A 19,265-nucleotide genomic window follows, 5' to 3' on the forward strand; every position below is an offset into this window, starting at 1 on the left:
TACAGGCCTTGTTCCGGTTGAGAACATCGTCGTTGTGGATGTTCCTCCGTAGGCCGTAGTCGTTGTGGTAGTTGAGTGGGTCGGTGCGTTGGGGGTGGCCGTCGAAGTGTTTCGCTCCGGCTCCGGGGCTGTCGGTACCAACGGCGGCCTCGGTACAGGTCCTACCGATGGTTCAGCCCTAAGCATTCCGACCTGGTAGGTTTGACTCTCGAGAGCCCCCGTTTGACCTGTTGGGTTCAGCAGGGGGTTGTCTCGGCGCAGGTAGTCATCAATCTGTCGACATTTGTCCTGCTCTTGGGTAGTCCGGTAGGATGGAGGTTGCTCAGTCATAGAGTCCTCAAGGTAGGTCTTTTCCTCCTTCAGGCACGCGACCTCGATACCCAGGTCTTCTCGTTCCTGGACCAGCTGATTGTACTTGTCGCACAGGCCGGTATACTTGTTGGTCACGTCCGTGGTATATAGTCGTAAAGTTCCTGTTGGTACTTTAGAAGAGAGTCCTGATCGATTTGTAGTTGGGTCTTCTCGGACTCCAACTGTGTGATCCGGGCCCGTTGAGCCTCGATGACTGCGAGATTCTCAACGCGAGCCTGTTCGAACCGGGCTGTTTCGTTCTGAAGATGGGTGGTGAGGGCGAGGATCTGCTGGCCAAGTTGGGCCTGGCATAGCCGAAGGTCTAAGGCTATACCCTCCGGGTCGTTCTGGTTCTCCCGGAGATTCGCATAGGCCGTCCGGAGGAAGTCGAGTTCCGAGTTGAGCTCGTCGATCTCTCCCTCCAGGCCGATGATGCCTTGTTTGAGGTGATGGTTCTCCTCGCGATACTCATCCACCCGGTCGAACATCTTATGGAGTTCCGCCGAGCCAGCCTCGGAGTAGCCGAGGGCCTGTAACCGCTGCTCCAAGTCCTGGCGCAGGGTGGCCACTTCGGCCCGAGACTGCTCCAGCATGTCCTGGAGTCTAGTGACTTCGGCTTGTTCGTGACGGCGGGGCTCCTCAGTTACTTGCAACTGGGCCTCTAACCGTTCAATCTCTTGGGTGAGGTCATCAATGACAGCATTCGCACGTTCAAGTTCGTCAGTGAGCCTCTTGCGCTCCTGTTTGTGCGAAGCCACCGTCTGGGACAGAACATTCTCCGTCGATTCGACGATGTTTTGTCCGGCCAAGAGCTGGTTTTGCAGCTCGTAAATCCGTTGACGGAGGACTTGTGGGTTGTCAATCTTCTCCGGAGGGGTCTTTGTCAGGTACCGCCGGGGTGTGTAGTCCGAGGCTCCGATGTGTGAGCCTGGGTATTGCTTCGGTGACGGAAACCTGAAGCCTTTCCTGCTGTCCGGACGCTCGGTCACCTTATTGGGTAACACGGTTGCGTCGAAGACATCGTCGGTCGGTGATGGAGTTTTACCAGCCCCGAGGTCCGAGGGTTCGAACATCGGGGGTGTGGCCGGAAGGTCCGAGGTTGGCTTTGCAACCTTCGGTGAAGCCGATTTCGACTTCCGATCAGCCTTTGAGGCTTCGATCCGGCTGGCTCGGGTCAGCATAGGTTCACTGCCGGGGGTTTTGGGTTTCGGGGATGACGGTCCGCCAGCCGAGGTTAAGTTAACCTCGGTAACCGAACCCTCAACCTCGCCCGTGGAGGTTGCAACCGACGAAATCCGGAATTTGACCGGGGAAACGGCTTTTTTAGCCGAGGAAGTGGGGGTTGCCGGCCGGGTCTTGGGTGTTCCAACCTGTTGGGTCGGAGTCCGGACCCCGGTGTTGGGGGTCCGAGCCTCGGTGTCCGAGGCTCGAGCCTCGGTGTTCGAGGTTCCAGCCGACTGCAACCTTCCCGTTGAAGATTTGGGAAGTCCCCGAGGTCGGCTTCGGTGAGGTCGAAGTCCGATTCGAAGTCCCGGTGAGGGTCCTCGGGTCCGGTGTGGTCGCCTTCGGAGTCCCCGAGGGTCGCTTCGGGTCCGGCGACGTCGATTTCCGGTTGTTGTCCGAAGATTTTAGGTTGTTGCCCGTTGGTTTGGGGCTTTGAGCCAGGGTCGATGGGGACTTAGTCGGTGAACCCGCCTTGTGGGTCACCCCCCGGGTCGGTGATACCGTACCCTTCGTCTGGCTCGGGCTCATCTGGCCTTGCCTCGGTTTCGGTCCAGCCATGCTGCCCTGTTGGGGCTGCACAGGGTCACCCATGTCTGGTGACGCCTCGGAGCTACTTAGCGCCGGGCTCGAGGCTCCATGGTCCGGGGTGATGGCCGGGAAGAAGACTGGCGAGGCACCTGTTGGGTGCACAAGTCCAGCCGCAGGCTCGGAGTTCGCAGTTTGACCTATTGGGTCATGCAGAACCTCCGACTCAGCCTGTGGTAGCTCGAGGAACGTCCGGTCGTGGGCGTCCTCGAAGCTATCCTCCGGCGATTGGGTGAAGTCGTTTGCCAGGATCCGCGCATCCCGCTTCTCCTTGGCCGACTTAGTCGACTGGTTCGACTTGCCGGACTTACTCGATCGGTTGGAATCCGACGAGTGAGGCTCACTACCCGGGCCGGCATGGCGGAAGGTGTACCCGCCTGCGTTGTCTCGTCGGGCGTAGCCTTGGTCGAACTTCCGTTCATACGGGTTCTCTCGACCGGACATCTTCGGTGGTGGCTCTATTGGAGCCTTGAAGTAGCCTCCGGGTTAACCCTTCAGCCAAGAAGTCAGACTATCCCTATTGGGGACTTGTCCGAAATTGATGAGGCTTTTTGCCTGTTGAAGGTCCGAGGGTCCGGTGGGGGGGCAGAGGTCCGGTGGGGTGTGGGGTGATGGTGTAGGTGTGCTTGTACTACTTGCAACTCAGTACTGTTGTCAATACAGGGTACAGCTTACGTACGTCCTATACTACAGCACTGACCGCTATGACGTCACACACCGTTAAGTGGTCTTGCAGATTACTGCCTACGTCACGATTCTGCGCGCCGCGTGCAAAATTCCAAAAAACTATGAGTCACTACGGGCCTATAGCATAGGGAATCTCCCCGCTATCCTGATTGGTCAATTATTATAATGTAAAATCGGCCGTCGTGACGTCACAATTATTTAAATTTTTGAATTAATTATTTTCCGCGTTAGAAAAATTCCAGAAATTCAGGAAAAATTCAGGAAAAATTTTCTAGCCGGCCAAAAATTGATTTAGCCGGGGGAAATTAGTTCCCTTAATTTTCTAAAGGTTCAGAAAGGTCGTTAGCCGAGGCTCAGAGGGTCTACACCGAGGCTCGAGGGTCCGGCCTAGTAAGGCTGGCTAACCCTATTTTTACCCGTTAAAGATGTTTTTAAGCCCGTTTCTCCGGGTGAAAATAAGTTTTAGCCGGCCAAAACTACTTTTGGTCCGGTGAAAATAAAAAATGCCCGGCTATATCGGGTCTTATGAGGCTCTACGAGGCTTACCGAGGGTCAGTTGACCCTATCTACCGGGTAAATCCGCGTGAATCCGCTGGTTGATTCGGTGAATCCCGCGCTGGTAAAGTTGCGGGTGCCACTTAAGGCAAAGGCGACCCCGATTGATGAGGCTGAGAGGGTCCGCGAGGGTCCGTGCCGTCCGTTCTGTCCGGGGATCCGCGGGAACCGCTAATCAACCCGGTCAAGTCCGTCCGAGGGTTGTTTCCGCGAGGAACGTTCCGTCCACGCGCAAGGAGAAGGGTCTGCCGAGGCTTTCTGCCCGCAAGAGAGAGAAAAGAGACCAGACCGTTCTGGCTGGCGGCGATCAGATGGGGATGGGAACCGTTGGTTCTCCCCTTTCTTCACGTCGGCCGTACGGATGTAGGTCTACACCGTGGTCTCGAGAGGTTCGCAGAAGGAAAAACTCAACGATCTGCTATCATGTGACAGCAGGCGAACAAAGGCTCACGATAGTGAGAAGGCTTTATTGTGGATAGCAATAAAGTACAGAGAACCAAAACACAAAGGCTCGATGTGAGCTGTAGAATGTAAATCACCGAATGTCAGCTAGTGAATGAAAATGAATGGCACATCGAGCCATAACATGGGAAAAAGCCTAATGCGGCACTGGGCAGATCCAACACGAGCGAACGAACGCTGATAGGCCGAGATGTGGAAAGGAGGCGTGGCTCCGCCTACATCGAGGCCGATGATTGGCCGAGACGAAAGGCTGGGCGGAAAGCTGCCTGAGTCGAGGCCGATCTAGCGCTCGACAGCGAGTGCGACTCGGTGTGAGTCAGCACACCGGAAGCGGGACTGTCGCTGGCTGCCTACTCGTAGGCTGCCATAGCGACTGGCCCAACACGAGACATAAGTTCTAACGCGGCAGCGTTGCATGTGTGTAATTGCTCATTGCTATTTTGCAGAGAATACTGGAGAACTGAGCATGACTGACCTTTTCCACCCGATCCTAGCGGATATTCTGCTTCATTTGGACGTTATTACGCAATTACGTATCAGCCGGTAAATCCACTGGGGTGCTGATAACAAACAGTACCCTGTACTCCTGTTTATAATCTACACACCATCTGAACATTTTTCACTCGCAGGGAGAAACCAGGGATTTTGCTTATAGACAGTCTTAACAGCTAGAAAGTGAGGCGGCTCCAGCTTTCTTCACTCACATACAATCCGTTTAAATTTGTGAACAGTAAATGTTAGCAGCCATACTACAGCAAGTACACAGTTCTACACAATCCCACTCTTTTTGCAGCAAAATGTCCAGATGGACTGTATAATGGGAGATGTCAGTTGCTCTGTGTAAGACTTACGCGACGCGCAGGCGGCAGTCGGGTAAAAAAACACGACGTCACGGCGCGTAAGCAGGTAAACGATTCGATTGGCAAATCAGAATTCTGGGATCGGTTTGCAGATTACCCGTCCGTGTAACCGCTGCGCTTCGACGTCGAAGCGCAACCGTTACTCAGATTTAACGGTAATTGTTACCACTGACCCGAGGGCCATATGTACAGTACCTATATGTCATGATAACATAACCTTTGTTACGATTTCTGCTGACCTGGATATGTTGGGAAACAGGGTTTGCTGGCTCTGGAAGAATCTTCTGAGCGAATCCGTAGTCAACCGGCACATTATCTTTGAAATCCCGCCGTTTTCTGCAACGAACCCCTCGAACGGGCACTTCACCCGAGAAGAGCACTATGTCGTGTATAAGCTCATAACGATGCTGGAGCAAACAGTTACCCGGTGTACACGTACGTTGGCCTTTCTGGATCAAGAAAGGAACTACAATTCAACCTCGCTGCTGGTTATCTCGTTTCCCTGGATAATGTCTGCTGTTCACGAGGTTCTACGAAGTAAAACTATTCGACTGCAACGCATAATCACCAAGAACGGCCGGGATCCCGTCCGTTCACCGGGTTTCACGTGGTTGGGTCTCGAACGAAATCACGGAAACAAATTCGAGTGTCTGACGCTGTCGTCACTGACGACGGTGTGCAGTGAGATGCTGCTAATCAACTACACCGCGTCCAATCCACGTTTCATGAAGCTGTCGGTGATCTGTTTATTTAAACACAGCGGTGCCCCGTGGCCAGCGAACTTGCCGTACAGCAGTAATATGAGCGACGACACCCACCCGAATGCCGCGATTCCGTTTCTGCGCTTCCGCTCCACGGAAACTGCCGCTGCACAGCGCCGGCGCATTTTAGCCGCCGTCAACGACATCTGCTCGGCCGTTAGTGAGGAGGACTACAGAAAGGTCACTGCGCTGCATGCTCGCTGGCGGCAAACGTTGGCGTATCCGGATGAGTGGACCGGCATTTGCATGTTTTTGCAACTGTAAGCGCTTTCATGCGGTTTGTATAGACGCTTTTACTGCTTCGACGTTTTTCCCATTTCGGACACTTCCACAATATGGATTCGCGTACCGGACATTAGATACCTTAGATACCTTTTTACAAGCACTAATTATCACGTATTCAGTTTTCGAAAAGTTGCGGTTTTTGAAACAACGCAGCAAATTCCGTGTTTCTGGTTTCCAGTATGCGAATCCATATTACGGAAGTCTGCCGAACACGAAAAACGTCGAAGTATAGAAAATGCTCACCCGCTCACCCATCGGATGACAAAATCCACGGCCTTTTTGACAGGTTTTGCCCGTTTAGCGCGGACGACAGTGCGCAGTGTTGGGATGCCGTGGATCTGCGTGAGCTCGACGTTTCCACTCTTAATCGGTTAACCATACTCACCTTGGCCGGATGCTGCGAGGCCTAACGCGTCAAACAGCACAGGACCGTTTCCACTTTGTATTACACTTAGCAAGTTTGTCAGAATGAATTTGAGTTTATAGTTGGTTTTGGAGCAGAGTTTTTCCGACTCGCGAATACATTTTTCATACGTCTTTGGGTATGGCTTTTGGCTATAAAATTTACTAGCATCTGTGGTTCGGTTTGAAGGTAAGATAGGCGTTCAATAAAGGATCCGATTTCGGGTTTTTTTTTCAGCTTGAAAAAGTCTAGGTCTGACAGGTTTTGGCTTGCACCTCCCGGTTTCACAAGGAAATTTTATTATTCTGCAATCTGCACTACTTCTATAGCAAGAAAACGCTTTAATACAATATATAACAATCTGCACTACTTCTATAGCAAGAAAACGCTTTAATACAATATATAACAACAAGAGATCCATTCAAAAACGCATGGTCAGTGTATGTACTTACAATTCGCTACTACGAAATTTACTAGTAAGGACTAGTAAGGACTTTACTAGTAAGGAATTTGCTAGTAAGGAATTTACTAGTAAGGACTAGTAAATTTACTAGTAAGTCTTCACGGACAGAAAGAGAAATTTAGAAAATCAAGATACTAAGTGAAACGTAGGAAAGGTTAGTGTAGTTAAATTTAAGTAGGTCGCTGACATATTGTGCGAGGCCATCGTCATTTTCCGTGAACCATTTAAACGGCGGGTGCACTGCATTTACAGTTCTAGTGGGGATGTCAGCACTCAGGTGAATTTGCAGTTTCAAAGGGAAAAATGAGTCGGATTGCCGTATCCATTCGTTGGATTCAGTAAGTCCGCGGAGAACATTATCCGGAAAAGCCTGTGTGACGAAGAATTTTACTCGCACAGGGACGATCACCTCCAGAAACTTATAATATGCGTATCCCTAATCATTTTCGTCCGTGCAGAACTGATGAGAGGTTGATAAAACCCTAGCAATACGTCTGCAGAACGCTCAATAAGAAAAAAGCTTAACTTTTATTCACTCCTGACAGCTGTACTCCCGACAACTGTGCCGTCTCCTTATAGTTGCATCAACTTATATCCCACATCAATACGAGTATTCGCATACAGCCACAAAGCTATAAAAACACACGCACCAATCCCATCACTACATTTCACATTAACCACATCTGCAGGCCACATTCATCCTGCCTTCTCATCATTCCCACTTGACCAGCGGTCAGCGATCTTTCACAGATAGGTAACGACATAAATGTCATCACACACATATGGCCATAAATATCTTCACACAGATGCGGTCATAATAATACGCGTACTAACGAGCATGCAGACCAAGCATATTGGTAATCAGTAATTACTATTACTGATTACCAATATGCTTCGACAGACACTCAAAACCACGATAGCCGCTGTCCACGGTGACTCGGTACAATATTGTCATTGTCAGCACAGCTTTCAAAATTTGGTCTTACGGTGCTAACAGCACAACAATCCGTTACATCTCTCAATGACCGTAGCTCCCGGTTTACCCGGGAGAAAGGAAAATAACCTGGCACGTCGACGAATCGGTTTCCGGATAGCGAGGACACTGCAGATAGTAACCGATAGCAGCTAGGAGATCCATCTTCGATGGTCTTGCACACCTTGATGCTCCTGCAAAACCCGTCAAGCTGAGAAGGTCTGCGCTAGTGCCTGCCTCCGAGTGCCTACATAGAAAATATATATAAAGAAACGAGTGTCGCTTCACAAAGATTGAAAGATAAATTCAAAAGAAAGATCTGAATAGATGATGACTTCACTGACTTCTAGAGCGGTACGAAGACGTACCTGCGACAATATCACTTGGTACTGGTCGGAAGCTGAGAACCGATGCCTGGTGGAGTGGTTTCAGAATCCGGACAACTGTCGCCAGTGGAAAATCGTCGATTACTTGCGGATAAATGCTGGTATAATACGGAGGGCCATTGCCATCAAGGGGCGGAACGCTAAACTGACAGCCGCAGTCCTGCAACCAGACTTCGCAGAACCGGTGAAGGTGGCAGTGTTCCGGAAAGCGTACCCAACGCGGTTGACATTGCCGAGGACGTAGCGGAAATGGTAAATTCCATGATGGTAGAGAGGCATACAAAGCAGACTCACGGAAAAAATCACCGCTGGTCGACGACCGAAGAAGCTGCTCTCTTGGATTGGTTGGTAACAGGTGATAGTTTGGAAAAATGGCGAAACGCTGGAGTTGGAGATCCGTCCGCCGAAATTTCCGTTTAAAGTGAAAGATGGCGGCGTAACTGTGGCATTCACGGGAGCAGTGAACGGGGCTGTGGTGTACAGGAAAGGGAAATTAAAGATGACGCGGATTTAATGAATGGTTGTGCCTTCAATCAATCTTTTGACGAAATCTAACCGGTAAGTGTCGCTCACATTCATACTTCCTATGAGGCGTGATTCGATAGACAGATTCATCTCTGAGTTACTTCGCTGCTGATGTAAAAGATTTTTTTCATTATTATTGCTGTCCAGGTACCAGCGCAGTGCGAACAAGGTTAACTTTCGCAAGGCACGAAGTCGTACATGCGCCAACGGATTACCCAGGTTATCCGTAAAACGTGGGTCACTGGCTTGCCACTGTCTTAACAACTGTAAAAGTTCACAAGAAAGTTAGCTGCCCAAGAGCAGCAGTTTCGAAAGCCAGGCTTGTTACCTGTAACAGGATGTTCTGCGGTATAGAATGCTTGTCTAACCGGCTTTGTAACATTTGAAGAACTTCATTGCTCATCGGTTGGCAGTTATCTTCCAGTATCTTCCTTGCACTCTGCATTTGTTCGTCTTGATTTGTGGTGATAACGTGCTTGCCTAAGCGTCCGATGGGTGAATTGTATGTTCGGCACAATGGATTAGGGTCAACCGTGGTATCCAAGTCCCGAAAATGAAACCTGTCGCAATAAGGTCCAGCAAAAGCTTCCCGGTTACATCTGCACGATTCGGCATCCACAAACATCAGCCCGTTGATGTAGACATTCTCCAGTATTAGTTCTTCACAAATATCTCTCCAATCCGATCGAAACTGCAGAGTCAAGGAACTGGACCACGACCAGACATCCGGTGCCCACACGTACCAATTACAAATAGCGACTGTCTGCAGTTTGATGTTTTTTGCTTTCAGCAAACCAATAAGAATACCGATGGGATCGGAGGAGCAGGACCATTTGCAGCCATCTCCCGATAATATAATTTTTCTAGTAGACTCATTGATATTCTTATCGAAAGCGAAAGCTAGCGCATCGTTCCCATATGTCTGCAGATTGAATTCCATCCGTAAACACGTGGGAGCGGTGGTCAAAATAGCGTGCCAGGATTTACACACTTTACGGCAATTAAGTTGTTCCCGAAAGTCCAGAAAAGAAAATATGCGACGAAAGGCTTCCACGGGTATGCAAGTGTTGATGCAGGGTTGATAGTGGTGCAGGCTTCTCAGTGCTGTGGATTTGAGAGCCTAATAAAACAGTGTGTCAGGTCAACTGTGATAGAGCATACGTAATTATAGCCTGCGTGATCCTGGAAGTAATTTTAATAGCATGTACGTTCAGCTGCATTCTGCAGTCAGATCATTTATATAAAAACGGATTGTGCAACCCGCAAACATGCTGCCGGTGCCAGCTAGCCGGTTAGGTTATAAAGTATAGCGTAGGAAAATATGTAGCACGGTAAATAAGAACCCAGAATGCTATTATACAGTAAACGCGGAAGTGCAGTGCCTGTTCTGGGAACAGTTAATGATATGAGAGACAATGAGGATGTTTTTTTCTGCTTTTAGAGTGGCTGATCGGAAACTATTAGTGCCTGATGTTGTTTTCTGGGCATCTATGCGACTTTTTAAATTCACTCACTTGTATATGTTTTGAATGAAGAAAACACCAAATAAGTTCAGAAAAAAACTGTGCGGAAAATGCATATTAAGCAGTGTTATGGTATTGACAAACACATTTGACAAAAATCCCTAAATTATCGTACACTTCATCTGCTCAAGACTGTTTTTCAGTAACCGCCTTGCGAAGGGTGGTAAGGTTGCTGGGATTATTTTTGGTTTTTTAGGTTTTTATGTTATCCTTATTTCCTATGTTTTCTTATGATAATCTTATTTTCTTATGTTTTCTTATGTTAGTCTTATGTTATCTTATTGTAATGTTATTCTTATGTTTGTTATGTTATTCCTGTGTTTGCTTATGCTCTCGTGCGTTTTCTATGAGCGTTTCGCTGTATGTGTGCTTTTAACGCTGTCTATACAAGTCTGACTATCGCGACTTTTAGCTTTCTTGTTGATATTTTCAGAAGTTTTTTAATTTCCTCTCCTGTGGACAAACTTTTTTGGATTCGCGCATAAAAATTATGTATATAGAAAACGCGAAAAGCTACGTCAAAAGGTCGCGCCCACTATAATGGCACGTATATCATCTATGCTGTGAGATTTGTTATACATATTAAACTCACTTACTTGAAAAAATAGTATACTGTGAAGTGTGAAGTGAGCGAAACTACTTCTGCTGTAGCCTCTTATATTGACCTTACCAGGCAGGATTCTGAACGAAGGCGCTCTCCGCGTTCTTTTTTTCCAACTCTCATGCCAGTCGACAATTCGTTGAGTGTTGTCCGGTTAGCCATCATCCGTAATATCTCGATCTTCGAAAACAAATTAAAACGCCATCGATACAATATAGAGTGACAGAAGCCATACTAAAATTTGTACAAGTGCCGCACTGTTTAACACTATTTATTTAAGTACACTGTACGTACCAGTCTCCACGAGCTTGGCCATCGTGGTTTACGGCTGGTGGTAATATAGATCAGCTTTCCTCTTTCAACCTTCACGAGTATGGTATTAGTTAAGTGCCCATATTCCTGATTCCACCACTGAAAATCTTGTGGAGTGCGCGCCCTGGCAAGAATGGAAACTATCCAGTTTAAAGACAAACTCTGCCGTTTGTAATACTTTCGCTCCAACGGTGGTCGTTCTCTTAAAGGCATGATGCAACTGTGTCCCACCACTTCCCTTATGATTTTCCCGTGGCGTTGCGTCTCGACAAAAGCGGATGTGTAAGACGAACCCGCGATCACTCTGGCCGGATACCAACGAAATGCTTCGCTCTCTGAGCCTCGCCATAAGATTTGTACAGTGTCCCCCGGGGCGAACAGATAGTGAGGGATCGTCCCAAAACATCGGTGAAAAGGAACTAGCTCAGCACGGTGGTCGGAATATTTAAAATCAACGATAAAGCCTTCCGCGGGGTCCATATCCACTATTAGACCGTGACGGAAAGATCCGTCGACATCCTGCACGTCCACGGCGCCATAATACCACAGAGGGTGGAAGTGACGGGGGTCGCCTTCCGACATGTCTGTTATCGGCTGCCTCTTTACGACAAAGCCTTCCGCGGGGTCCATATCCAGTTACATTAAGTGTAGAGGGTCGCTTTCCAACATGTATTATCGGATGCTTCCTTACGATGTGTTGGTTATAAACGCGAAACAAGCAGTACCAACTAAAAACTGTTCGGCCTAACTCTCGTTTTAGTCATCAAAATGTGGATGAAGCAAAATGTTTCTCACCGTATAATATTGAAAAAAAATGAATATAATATCTATAGTTTGCCAAAGACATCGCCAGCACATTAAAATTTTAAACAACAGTGTTAGAGTATAATATCATCCAATGAGTCTGTCGGCGGGAGTGCTGCAACAACTTCCCCAACCATCCGTACTCACTTGCTTTCCTTATTGGGCCAGTTTGCCTGTCCCGCACAGTGCTTTCAGCTTTTCATCCTGGAGTAACCTCTGAGTCTGACTCCGTAGATTTATCGATTGCTTATGTCGTGAAGTTGTGCGGCACGGAGCGGTTTATCGTGCAATGGACCGCAGTAGTTGCAAATACGTATTACGAGCAATTTTCAAGTATGTGCAGTATTCGTCTGTCGTCTGTTACAATAACTTCCTCATATAACCACCACAAGCCGGTATTAGGCGGTGGGCCAGTGAACGTTACCAACTTCTCACAGTCAGGCGTAAGTCACGTGATTGTAATTAATATTATCACGATATCTGCATACTGGTTGGGCCCTCATTAATTCTGGACTTCAAATTTAGTAGTGGCTTCTTGCTCCTGCAGCTTACTTCACTTGACTTTAGCTTTTGCTCACGCCAAAATCGATCAATAAATTTAGCACTTTTACTCACGTACGTAAACCATTGAAATCCGCATAGACATTTGCTTTACCGCACATTATACGATTAACGTATGCGACCGTGACCTTTTTGTTACTCTAATTTACTGTCTGAACTTTTCATATACGGTAAGTTAGATATTTTGATGTCTGTTCTGAGTAACGGTGAGCTTATTCATTAAACTATCTGTGTGACTAGTTTTTCGCCTAGAACTCACTAAAGTCAAGTGGAACTGGATCGCTGCAGACAGCGTGCCGGCAAGTGCGTGTGTACTTGGTTCTGTGGTGGTTCTATAGGTTCAGAACCAGTGAACCACTAGTGTCCTAACTTGGACATTCTCTCCAAATCAAAGGCGATTTCGCCATCCTTGTTAAGCAAATCATAGGCCGTGAGGGGTGCTACGTAGTGCGCTGCTTTGTACAATACATATAGTTATAGGTGTCTATTAGGTACCAACAACTACGTAGCACCGCCGTCCGTACCAGCCATATATCGCAACGATGAGTCGTAATTGTCCACGAATTAATCACCAACAAGCGAAAAAAATCATTAACACCCTTTACCTTACAATGGAAAGGCTAAATACAGTTCCGGTATAATATACTAGTGCCGGGAGCCGGGAGGTAAGGTGTACGAAGTGGTGCGCAACGGTTCTTCTTGAGCATATACATCAGCAAAGCTGTTCTGCTTTGCTGTCAGTTGCTGATGTACTCGTATAATATGCTCAAGAAGAAAGACGCAACGATAAGGCGCATGATCGCATCTTAAAGGAGCTCAAAACCAACCAAAGTGACTCCCGCGCGCTGCCACTGCCGATAGTTCGCGGGATTTTCCAGCCATTTAATAGTCAACGCCTCCTCTTGCGACGTCCACTTGCGGTATACCGCCGTTTCTGCGGCCGCTTGCTACTGCTATCTAGCAGCCCGGGGATTTTCGTTACAATATGCTGAGCGAAAAATTCTGCCCCTCCCCGCCCGACCAGGTACGCCGCGATAACCCGCGCCACCTCCCTTCTGGTCTGCAGTATGCCCGACACCGGATTATTCTTCCCGGCGCACTGCCACATCCTCAGGTTGCTCGGACTGTCTAGCATGTTTTTTTTGCAGCCGCTAGCCCTTCTCCGACCAAGTGCGCTGATTTGCGTTGGACTCTACGGGGAGTCCGTCCGGCAGAAGCGCTACCGGTGAATTTGTCGCATCGTCTTTCATCGACGGATCTGCGCATTCGGCCAGTCTGCTACTGATGCTGTTCGAACATCCGCTGTTACGGAGTCGTAGCCCACGCCGAATTTGTCCGCGACGCTCTAAACCAGGTTAACGGCGTTGCATTCAAAGCGAAACCGGCGAACATTCGCCGGTTTCGCGTTCGTCGGCATTCGTTGTCGATGTTTAAACTTTTAGCTTTAGTCACGCTTTGGCTTTTTCGTTTCCGCTTTTGGTATGCAATCTGACAAATTTTCAACGGGCATTATCGCCAGGAATATCAAAAGAAAACTTTGACCTGTCACTTATCTAGTGGCTGTTTGTCCAGTGCGTATTGCAGTCAAAGATCGGTTACTGAGGAAACCGAAGTACACATGTGTACTTCGGTTTCCTCAGTAACCGATCATTTTCACAATAAATTTTGATCAACCGGTCGCCGACTGGGCGCATGATCTGTTACATGACGAACTGCTGAACACTTAGCGCTATAATATGGTGTTCGGGGGGTCAAAATGATAATGAAAATTATTGGCTATTGAGAAAAATGGTAGAAGCTGGCGTCGAATATTAAACTTCGAGATGAGCATATATATACCATTGCACAGCCGAGCTTTGTCAAATCATATTACTGTTCATTCACCATATTACGGTTTCTTTATGTCTTTACTCGTATGGAATTAAAATATGACAATAATTAAGAATTTTGGAAACACTTTTTAAAATGAACACCATTGCTATTGCAACCGCCATACTTCTGATGGCAGGAATGAGTTCCAGTGCTTTTACTGCTTATTCCCAAACCAGTAAGTCGCCGTTTATACAGATATTCGATAACTCTTGTCCATAATTTTTCACAAGAAAATAAGTGCATGGTTAATTTCTCTGCAGTTGATCTGCAATCCCAATGCGGAGAAACCATCACCGTCCCCTGCCCATCGAACTTTACAGGTTACGCGGGGATCCTGCGCTGGTCGCCTCCACCGACATTTAACTGCTTGGTGAACTTTACACTGGACAGCAACTGTGGTTTTCCCTCTGATCAATACGCTATTTATTTCAATATCCGGTATGCACACTATTTACGCATTGTGTGTTGTTTAACAACGCTATGTTGCCTGACACTCGAAGAATGTTTTTGCACTAAATAAGCTTTCCGGCCCTCGTGTTTTTAAAAATTTGAAATGTATTTCGTAAATTTTGAAAATATAATTTGCGCGCACAAGCGAGTTTTACGCCAGTACAAACACATCTTTTGGCCATACGATGTCTTAAAACAATGGAACAAGTTGACTTGTGGGAATAGGACCACACGCCGGAGTACGTACGGATGCTGACTGTCCGCCTTCCACCTGCAACACAAACGGATAATCTAGTCAATCTCTTCTGTGATTTGCTGTTCTCTTTTACTAGCGATGTATATGATGTCATAACGCGAAGTCTATATAAGTTCGTGTGATGCCTAATATCGGAATCAGTAGTCTGAGATTCACTTCTGAGACTGCTTCCTAATGACAATTTCCTAGCGTTGTGAACTGTGGTGTGAATTGGATAAAGAGACAGCAATACTTGTTCCTTCTGATGTACATGATCGTTCCCGGATTATTGCATAGAATACAGGTTTGCTCGTGACACAATCGTCCTAGCTCTTGCCAATCCTCGCAGGACTCGCGACCGGAAGTTGTGATTAGCTCGTTCCTGAGGGATTCCTGAATTCTTGTGTTCCTGGATCGTTCGTCATTTCTCTACCATAGTTCTTCTGTTACAGTTTGAGAGTACGAGTGCCTAACGACTGACATTTACAGGCGTGGAAGAGTAAAGATAGTTCATGGAGCCTTAATCGGCGTGAACGCTTATACACGACATGGCGCCCACCGGTGTCTTTTAATTTTCCCGATGTAACAGAAAATTATTGGTGGAAAGTCTGACGGTAATTTATTCGTAAAAGTGGTCCGTTTTGAAAGGCGTCGAACCGCAAAGGTACGCCGAAGGAGGTCAGCGTTCCAGATCTGGCCTAGTTAATTTATTTCTGGCGAGCTTCCTCGCAATTGTGAGCTTCCTCACTGGTGAGCTTCCTCGCCAATTAAATTAATAATTAATTTAAATTGGACCGTAGGGATTAAACAGTCGAAACCTTAAAGGTCGGCTGTGTTAAGTAAACCAGTACTGTGTGGGTAACTTCCGGGTTGTCTGCGCAAAGCAGTAACCGCGGTAAATAAAGCGTAATCAGCAGTGTCAGTGCGACTGGCCTGCAGATAAATCAGATAGGGGGCACCGAGCCATTGTCAGTGGCTAGGTGAGATAACGATCTCCAGCAGCTAGATAAAGGCAAGCCGCAAGCGGTAGCCAGAATCAGCAGCTAGAGAGAGTTGACCGTGAAAAAAGGTAAACACCGGCAAACGGTGATTGACCTGTGAGTTTAAAATTACAGCAGCACGCAAAGTGCAGCAGTGTAATTTTAGGAATCATTTGCAGTCGAAAACCGCAAAGGTCGGCTGTTATTGAATTATCACGGAACAATTCAAACCTCAAAGGAGGATTGGGAAGTTATTGTTATTGCACGACAGCAATAACGGTATTTGTAGGAAACAGTAGCACAATCGCTGCTGTACGTATTATTTTAAATAGCCGCAAAGGTTATTTAAAATAAAAAGCTGAAATGTCGGGTGGGTCGATTCCTAAAAATCGCCCTCCACCGCGTAAAATTCCTGATAACAAGGTAATCATCGGAGCGTATGATGGGTCGAGAGCTCAGACAAGGTTTAAATTTAATGCAAAAGAAATCCCGTTGAATTTGATGTACGTGGCTCTGAACGTGGAACCACCAGAAGCACAAGATGCATTCTGTGGGAAAGCATGGATTGAATATCAGGAAATCAGACGGTACTTAAATTCCAAAACGAGATTACCGGCGCATTTTAAACCCTGGATTGAGTACGAAGGGTGTATCCCTGAAGCTTACCTGGACATCACTGATGAGCAGTTTAAAACGGCCTTGCAGGATGCAATCAGGTGGCTGCCAGAATACACGGAAGATTTGAATAGACGAAGAGAGGCGGCTCAAGCTGCACTCACAGCGTCAAAAACAACACGAAAAACTCCCAAAAAACAGGCAGCGAATGAGCGCGTCACGCGAGGTGCCAAGGAGAAGAATCCAGCCCAGGCGTCTGGCGCGATATTGGATGAACCCATATCGGAAGCTCCAAGCGTGGCCGAGAGCCAGACAGAACCCCAGTCGTCCCAGTCAGACAATAACTTGATAGCATTGTCGGCTGCGGATAAAGCAGATATTTCCGAGGGATCTGAAACAAGAGCAAACAAAAGTATTCGTGGTGGAACGATGACATTCCACCCGGCACAATTGAAATTGCATAGCTTTGTGTCCGAAAAAGATTTCGAACAACCAGATGAGGATTTCCTTACTCAAGCTAGGGAAGTCGATGAGCAGTTAGCCGCGGCAGAAACCGATCAAGACGTTGGCTTGATAGTTCGGCAAACTATGCCCGTTTTGATTCAAAGTCTCCGTACTCTCATCGCATCTACAAAAACAAAAGTAGATGAAATGGGTAATACAATGTCCTTGGATGCCCGCGTAGATGAGGAACGAAGTGAAAAATTAAAGTTCCAAAATGATTACAACGAAATGCGTATTAAATTCGAAAATGAACAAACAGAAAATGACAGATTGGCCAACGAGATACGCGTTGCGAATACTAATCTGCACGATTTAAGACAAACTAACAGAAATGCGGAGGTAGCATATAACGCAATGAAAGACGAGCGTGATACCTTAAAAGATACGAATCGAGGTCTGGAAAAACAGTTGGAAAATGCTCAGAGAGATCTTTCAAGCGCAAAAGCCACGATTGATGGTCTCAGTGCTCAGCAACCACCGGATACGGCTAAGCAGATTATCGACTTAGACCAAAAACTAACGAAGGCTTGTAGGGATTTAAACGCCGAAAGAGATGCGCACAAATTAACTAATAAAAATTTAACGGACGCGCAAAACCAGGTCACGAAACTCACCAAGGATTTGGAAGATGAGAAGAAGCGGGCAAAAGATAGCGAGGAATCTCTTCAACGGGAACTCACTCAGGCGAAAATCCAGCTGAATAAATTGTCCACGGTCGGTTCCGTGCACGTATCTAAAGAAAGAGATGAAGCAAGCCAAAAAGAAATTGAACGATTGCAGGGATTAGTGGACACAGAGAGAGAAAGTCTGCAGAAAGCTCAGGCTTATGCTTTTGAAAAATTTGAAAACTGTACTCGCCTCTATGAAGAAAATAAACAACTTCGTGATGAATGGCATCAGAAACATGACCTGATGGTGAAAATGGCGGAAGACCTACAATCTCTGCATAATCAAGTTCGCCAGTATAAAAATAAAAATGTCACTGTCGTTGGCGGGGAACAGCGTTTTGAACCTCCAGTACCTGTAGCCTCAGGAGATGTGGCACATCCCACCCCGCTTCAGTCTTTTGATCATCAGAATTTCCCTGTCTTAAATGAGCAATTGTTAGCGGAGGAAAGTAACCCGGCAAGTATCTTACGGAAGTCCAGGCCAGAAACACGGGTCGGATTTTTGGATACGCATTCTATGCCGCGCTCGTCTTCGGACAGCCAAATTCCAAGGGAATCAGCATCCAATAAGCAAATGAAAAACAGGTCAAATGATCTGCGGCAGGACATATTTAAAAAGGCCCCTGAAGGTGCCAGTCGTCAGACGCATAGAACCGAAAATAGAGATAGCTCAGATACAGAAAATGAATTTGGGGATGACGTACTGTTGGATGATGAACACCGTCGTCCCAGCAGCACAACCAGTAACGAGTCTGCTTTCAGAAATCCTCAGCTGGAGGAATGGCTAATTAAACAAACACAGATATCGGATAGAACTGCCCTCACCCAAGAGAGTGTGGTGGAATTGATTGCGAAGCTCGCGGAAAAAGACGGTGATAAGATGGTGGGAGGCATGAAGTTACTTCCCTTTGATGACGCTCATCCGGAAAAAATCCAGAGATGGCTCATGAATGTTGAACAATGCAGAGCTACGAATAACTGGAACGATGAAACAACATGTCGCAGAGTAATTGGCGCATTCACCGGACCATCCTTTCAGTGGTTCGAAAAATTCTGGAAAGACAACAAAGGAAAATCCTGGGTGGATATCTTCAAGCCAGCTATTGTTGAGCATTTTAACGGCTCGTTATCTAAAGCCGACATTTGCCGGAAAATGAATAACCGTAAATTGGAATATTATGAACCAGTTCGCGCTTACCTGGATAGCTTCCTCCCATGGTTCGAAGAATTAAAAGTATCCGATGAGGAGCAGGTTGAAGCACTCTTGGAGGGCGTACAGGAACACCGACCGGCGTGGTTCCGAGAAATATATAATGCAGCGCCTAAAAATTATTCAGAATTTGAAAAGAAGCTGCAAGAGTGCGAAAGACTATGGAAACGTATGAACAAAGATAAGAAAGTAACTGAATCACAGAAAAGTGCTCCTTCAGAACCGAGAAGCGCTGGCAATAATAATAACTCGAACTACGAAAATCGAGGCGGCCGCGGTGGCTCGTCTCAAAAGGGAAATTATTATTCGAACCGGGGAGGCAGAGGAAATTACGGGAACAATCGTGGTGGATATTCCCGCTCGTACACTGAAACGGTAATTCCTCAGCCACAGAATCCTCAGGCTCCAGT

At 47.1% G+C, this 19,265-nt stretch overlaps 1 protein-coding gene and 2 long non-coding RNA genes across 3 annotated transcripts; all 3 read right to left on the minus strand.

Moving 5' to 3' along the window:
* Nucleotides 1-443: 443 nt before the first annotated feature.
* Nucleotides 444-2,604, minus strand: LOC129595023 (uncharacterized). Its single transcript, XM_055491927.1, has 2 exons — nt 2,077-2,604; nt 444-1,721 (listed from the first exon to the last, which is right to left on the minus strand). Exons 1-2 carry the CDS (start codon nt 2,602-2,604, stop codon nt 444-446), a joined length of 1,806 nt encoding a protein of 601 aa, XP_055347902.1.
* Nucleotides 2,605-7,415: 4,811 nt separating this feature from the next.
* On the minus strand, nt 7,416-9,250 carry LOC129595050 (uncharacterized). Its single transcript, XR_008691256.1, has 3 exons — nt 8,849-9,250; nt 7,978-8,784; nt 7,416-7,856 (listed from the first exon to the last, which is right to left on the minus strand). It is a non-coding gene; the product is annotated as an uncharacterized LOC129595050 (long non-coding RNA).
* Nucleotides 9,251-16,725: 7,475 nt separating this feature from the next.
* LOC129594993 (uncharacterized) lies at nt 16,726-17,700 on the minus strand. Its single transcript, XR_008691249.1, has 3 exons — nt 17,592-17,700; nt 16,986-17,101; nt 16,726-16,864 (listed from the first exon to the last, which is right to left on the minus strand). It is a non-coding gene; the product is annotated as an uncharacterized LOC129594993 (long non-coding RNA).
* Between the last annotated feature and the right edge of the window lie 1,565 nt (nt 17,701-19,265).

Source organism: Paramacrobiotus metropolitanus, unplaced genomic scaffold, assembly GCF_019649055.1.
Source record: "Paramacrobiotus metropolitanus isolate TYO unplaced genomic scaffold, Prichtersi_v1.0 Parri_scaffold0000073, whole genome shotgun sequence".
NCBI lineage: Eukaryota > Metazoa > Tardigrada > Eutardigrada > Parachela > Macrobiotidae > Paramacrobiotus > Paramacrobiotus metropolitanus.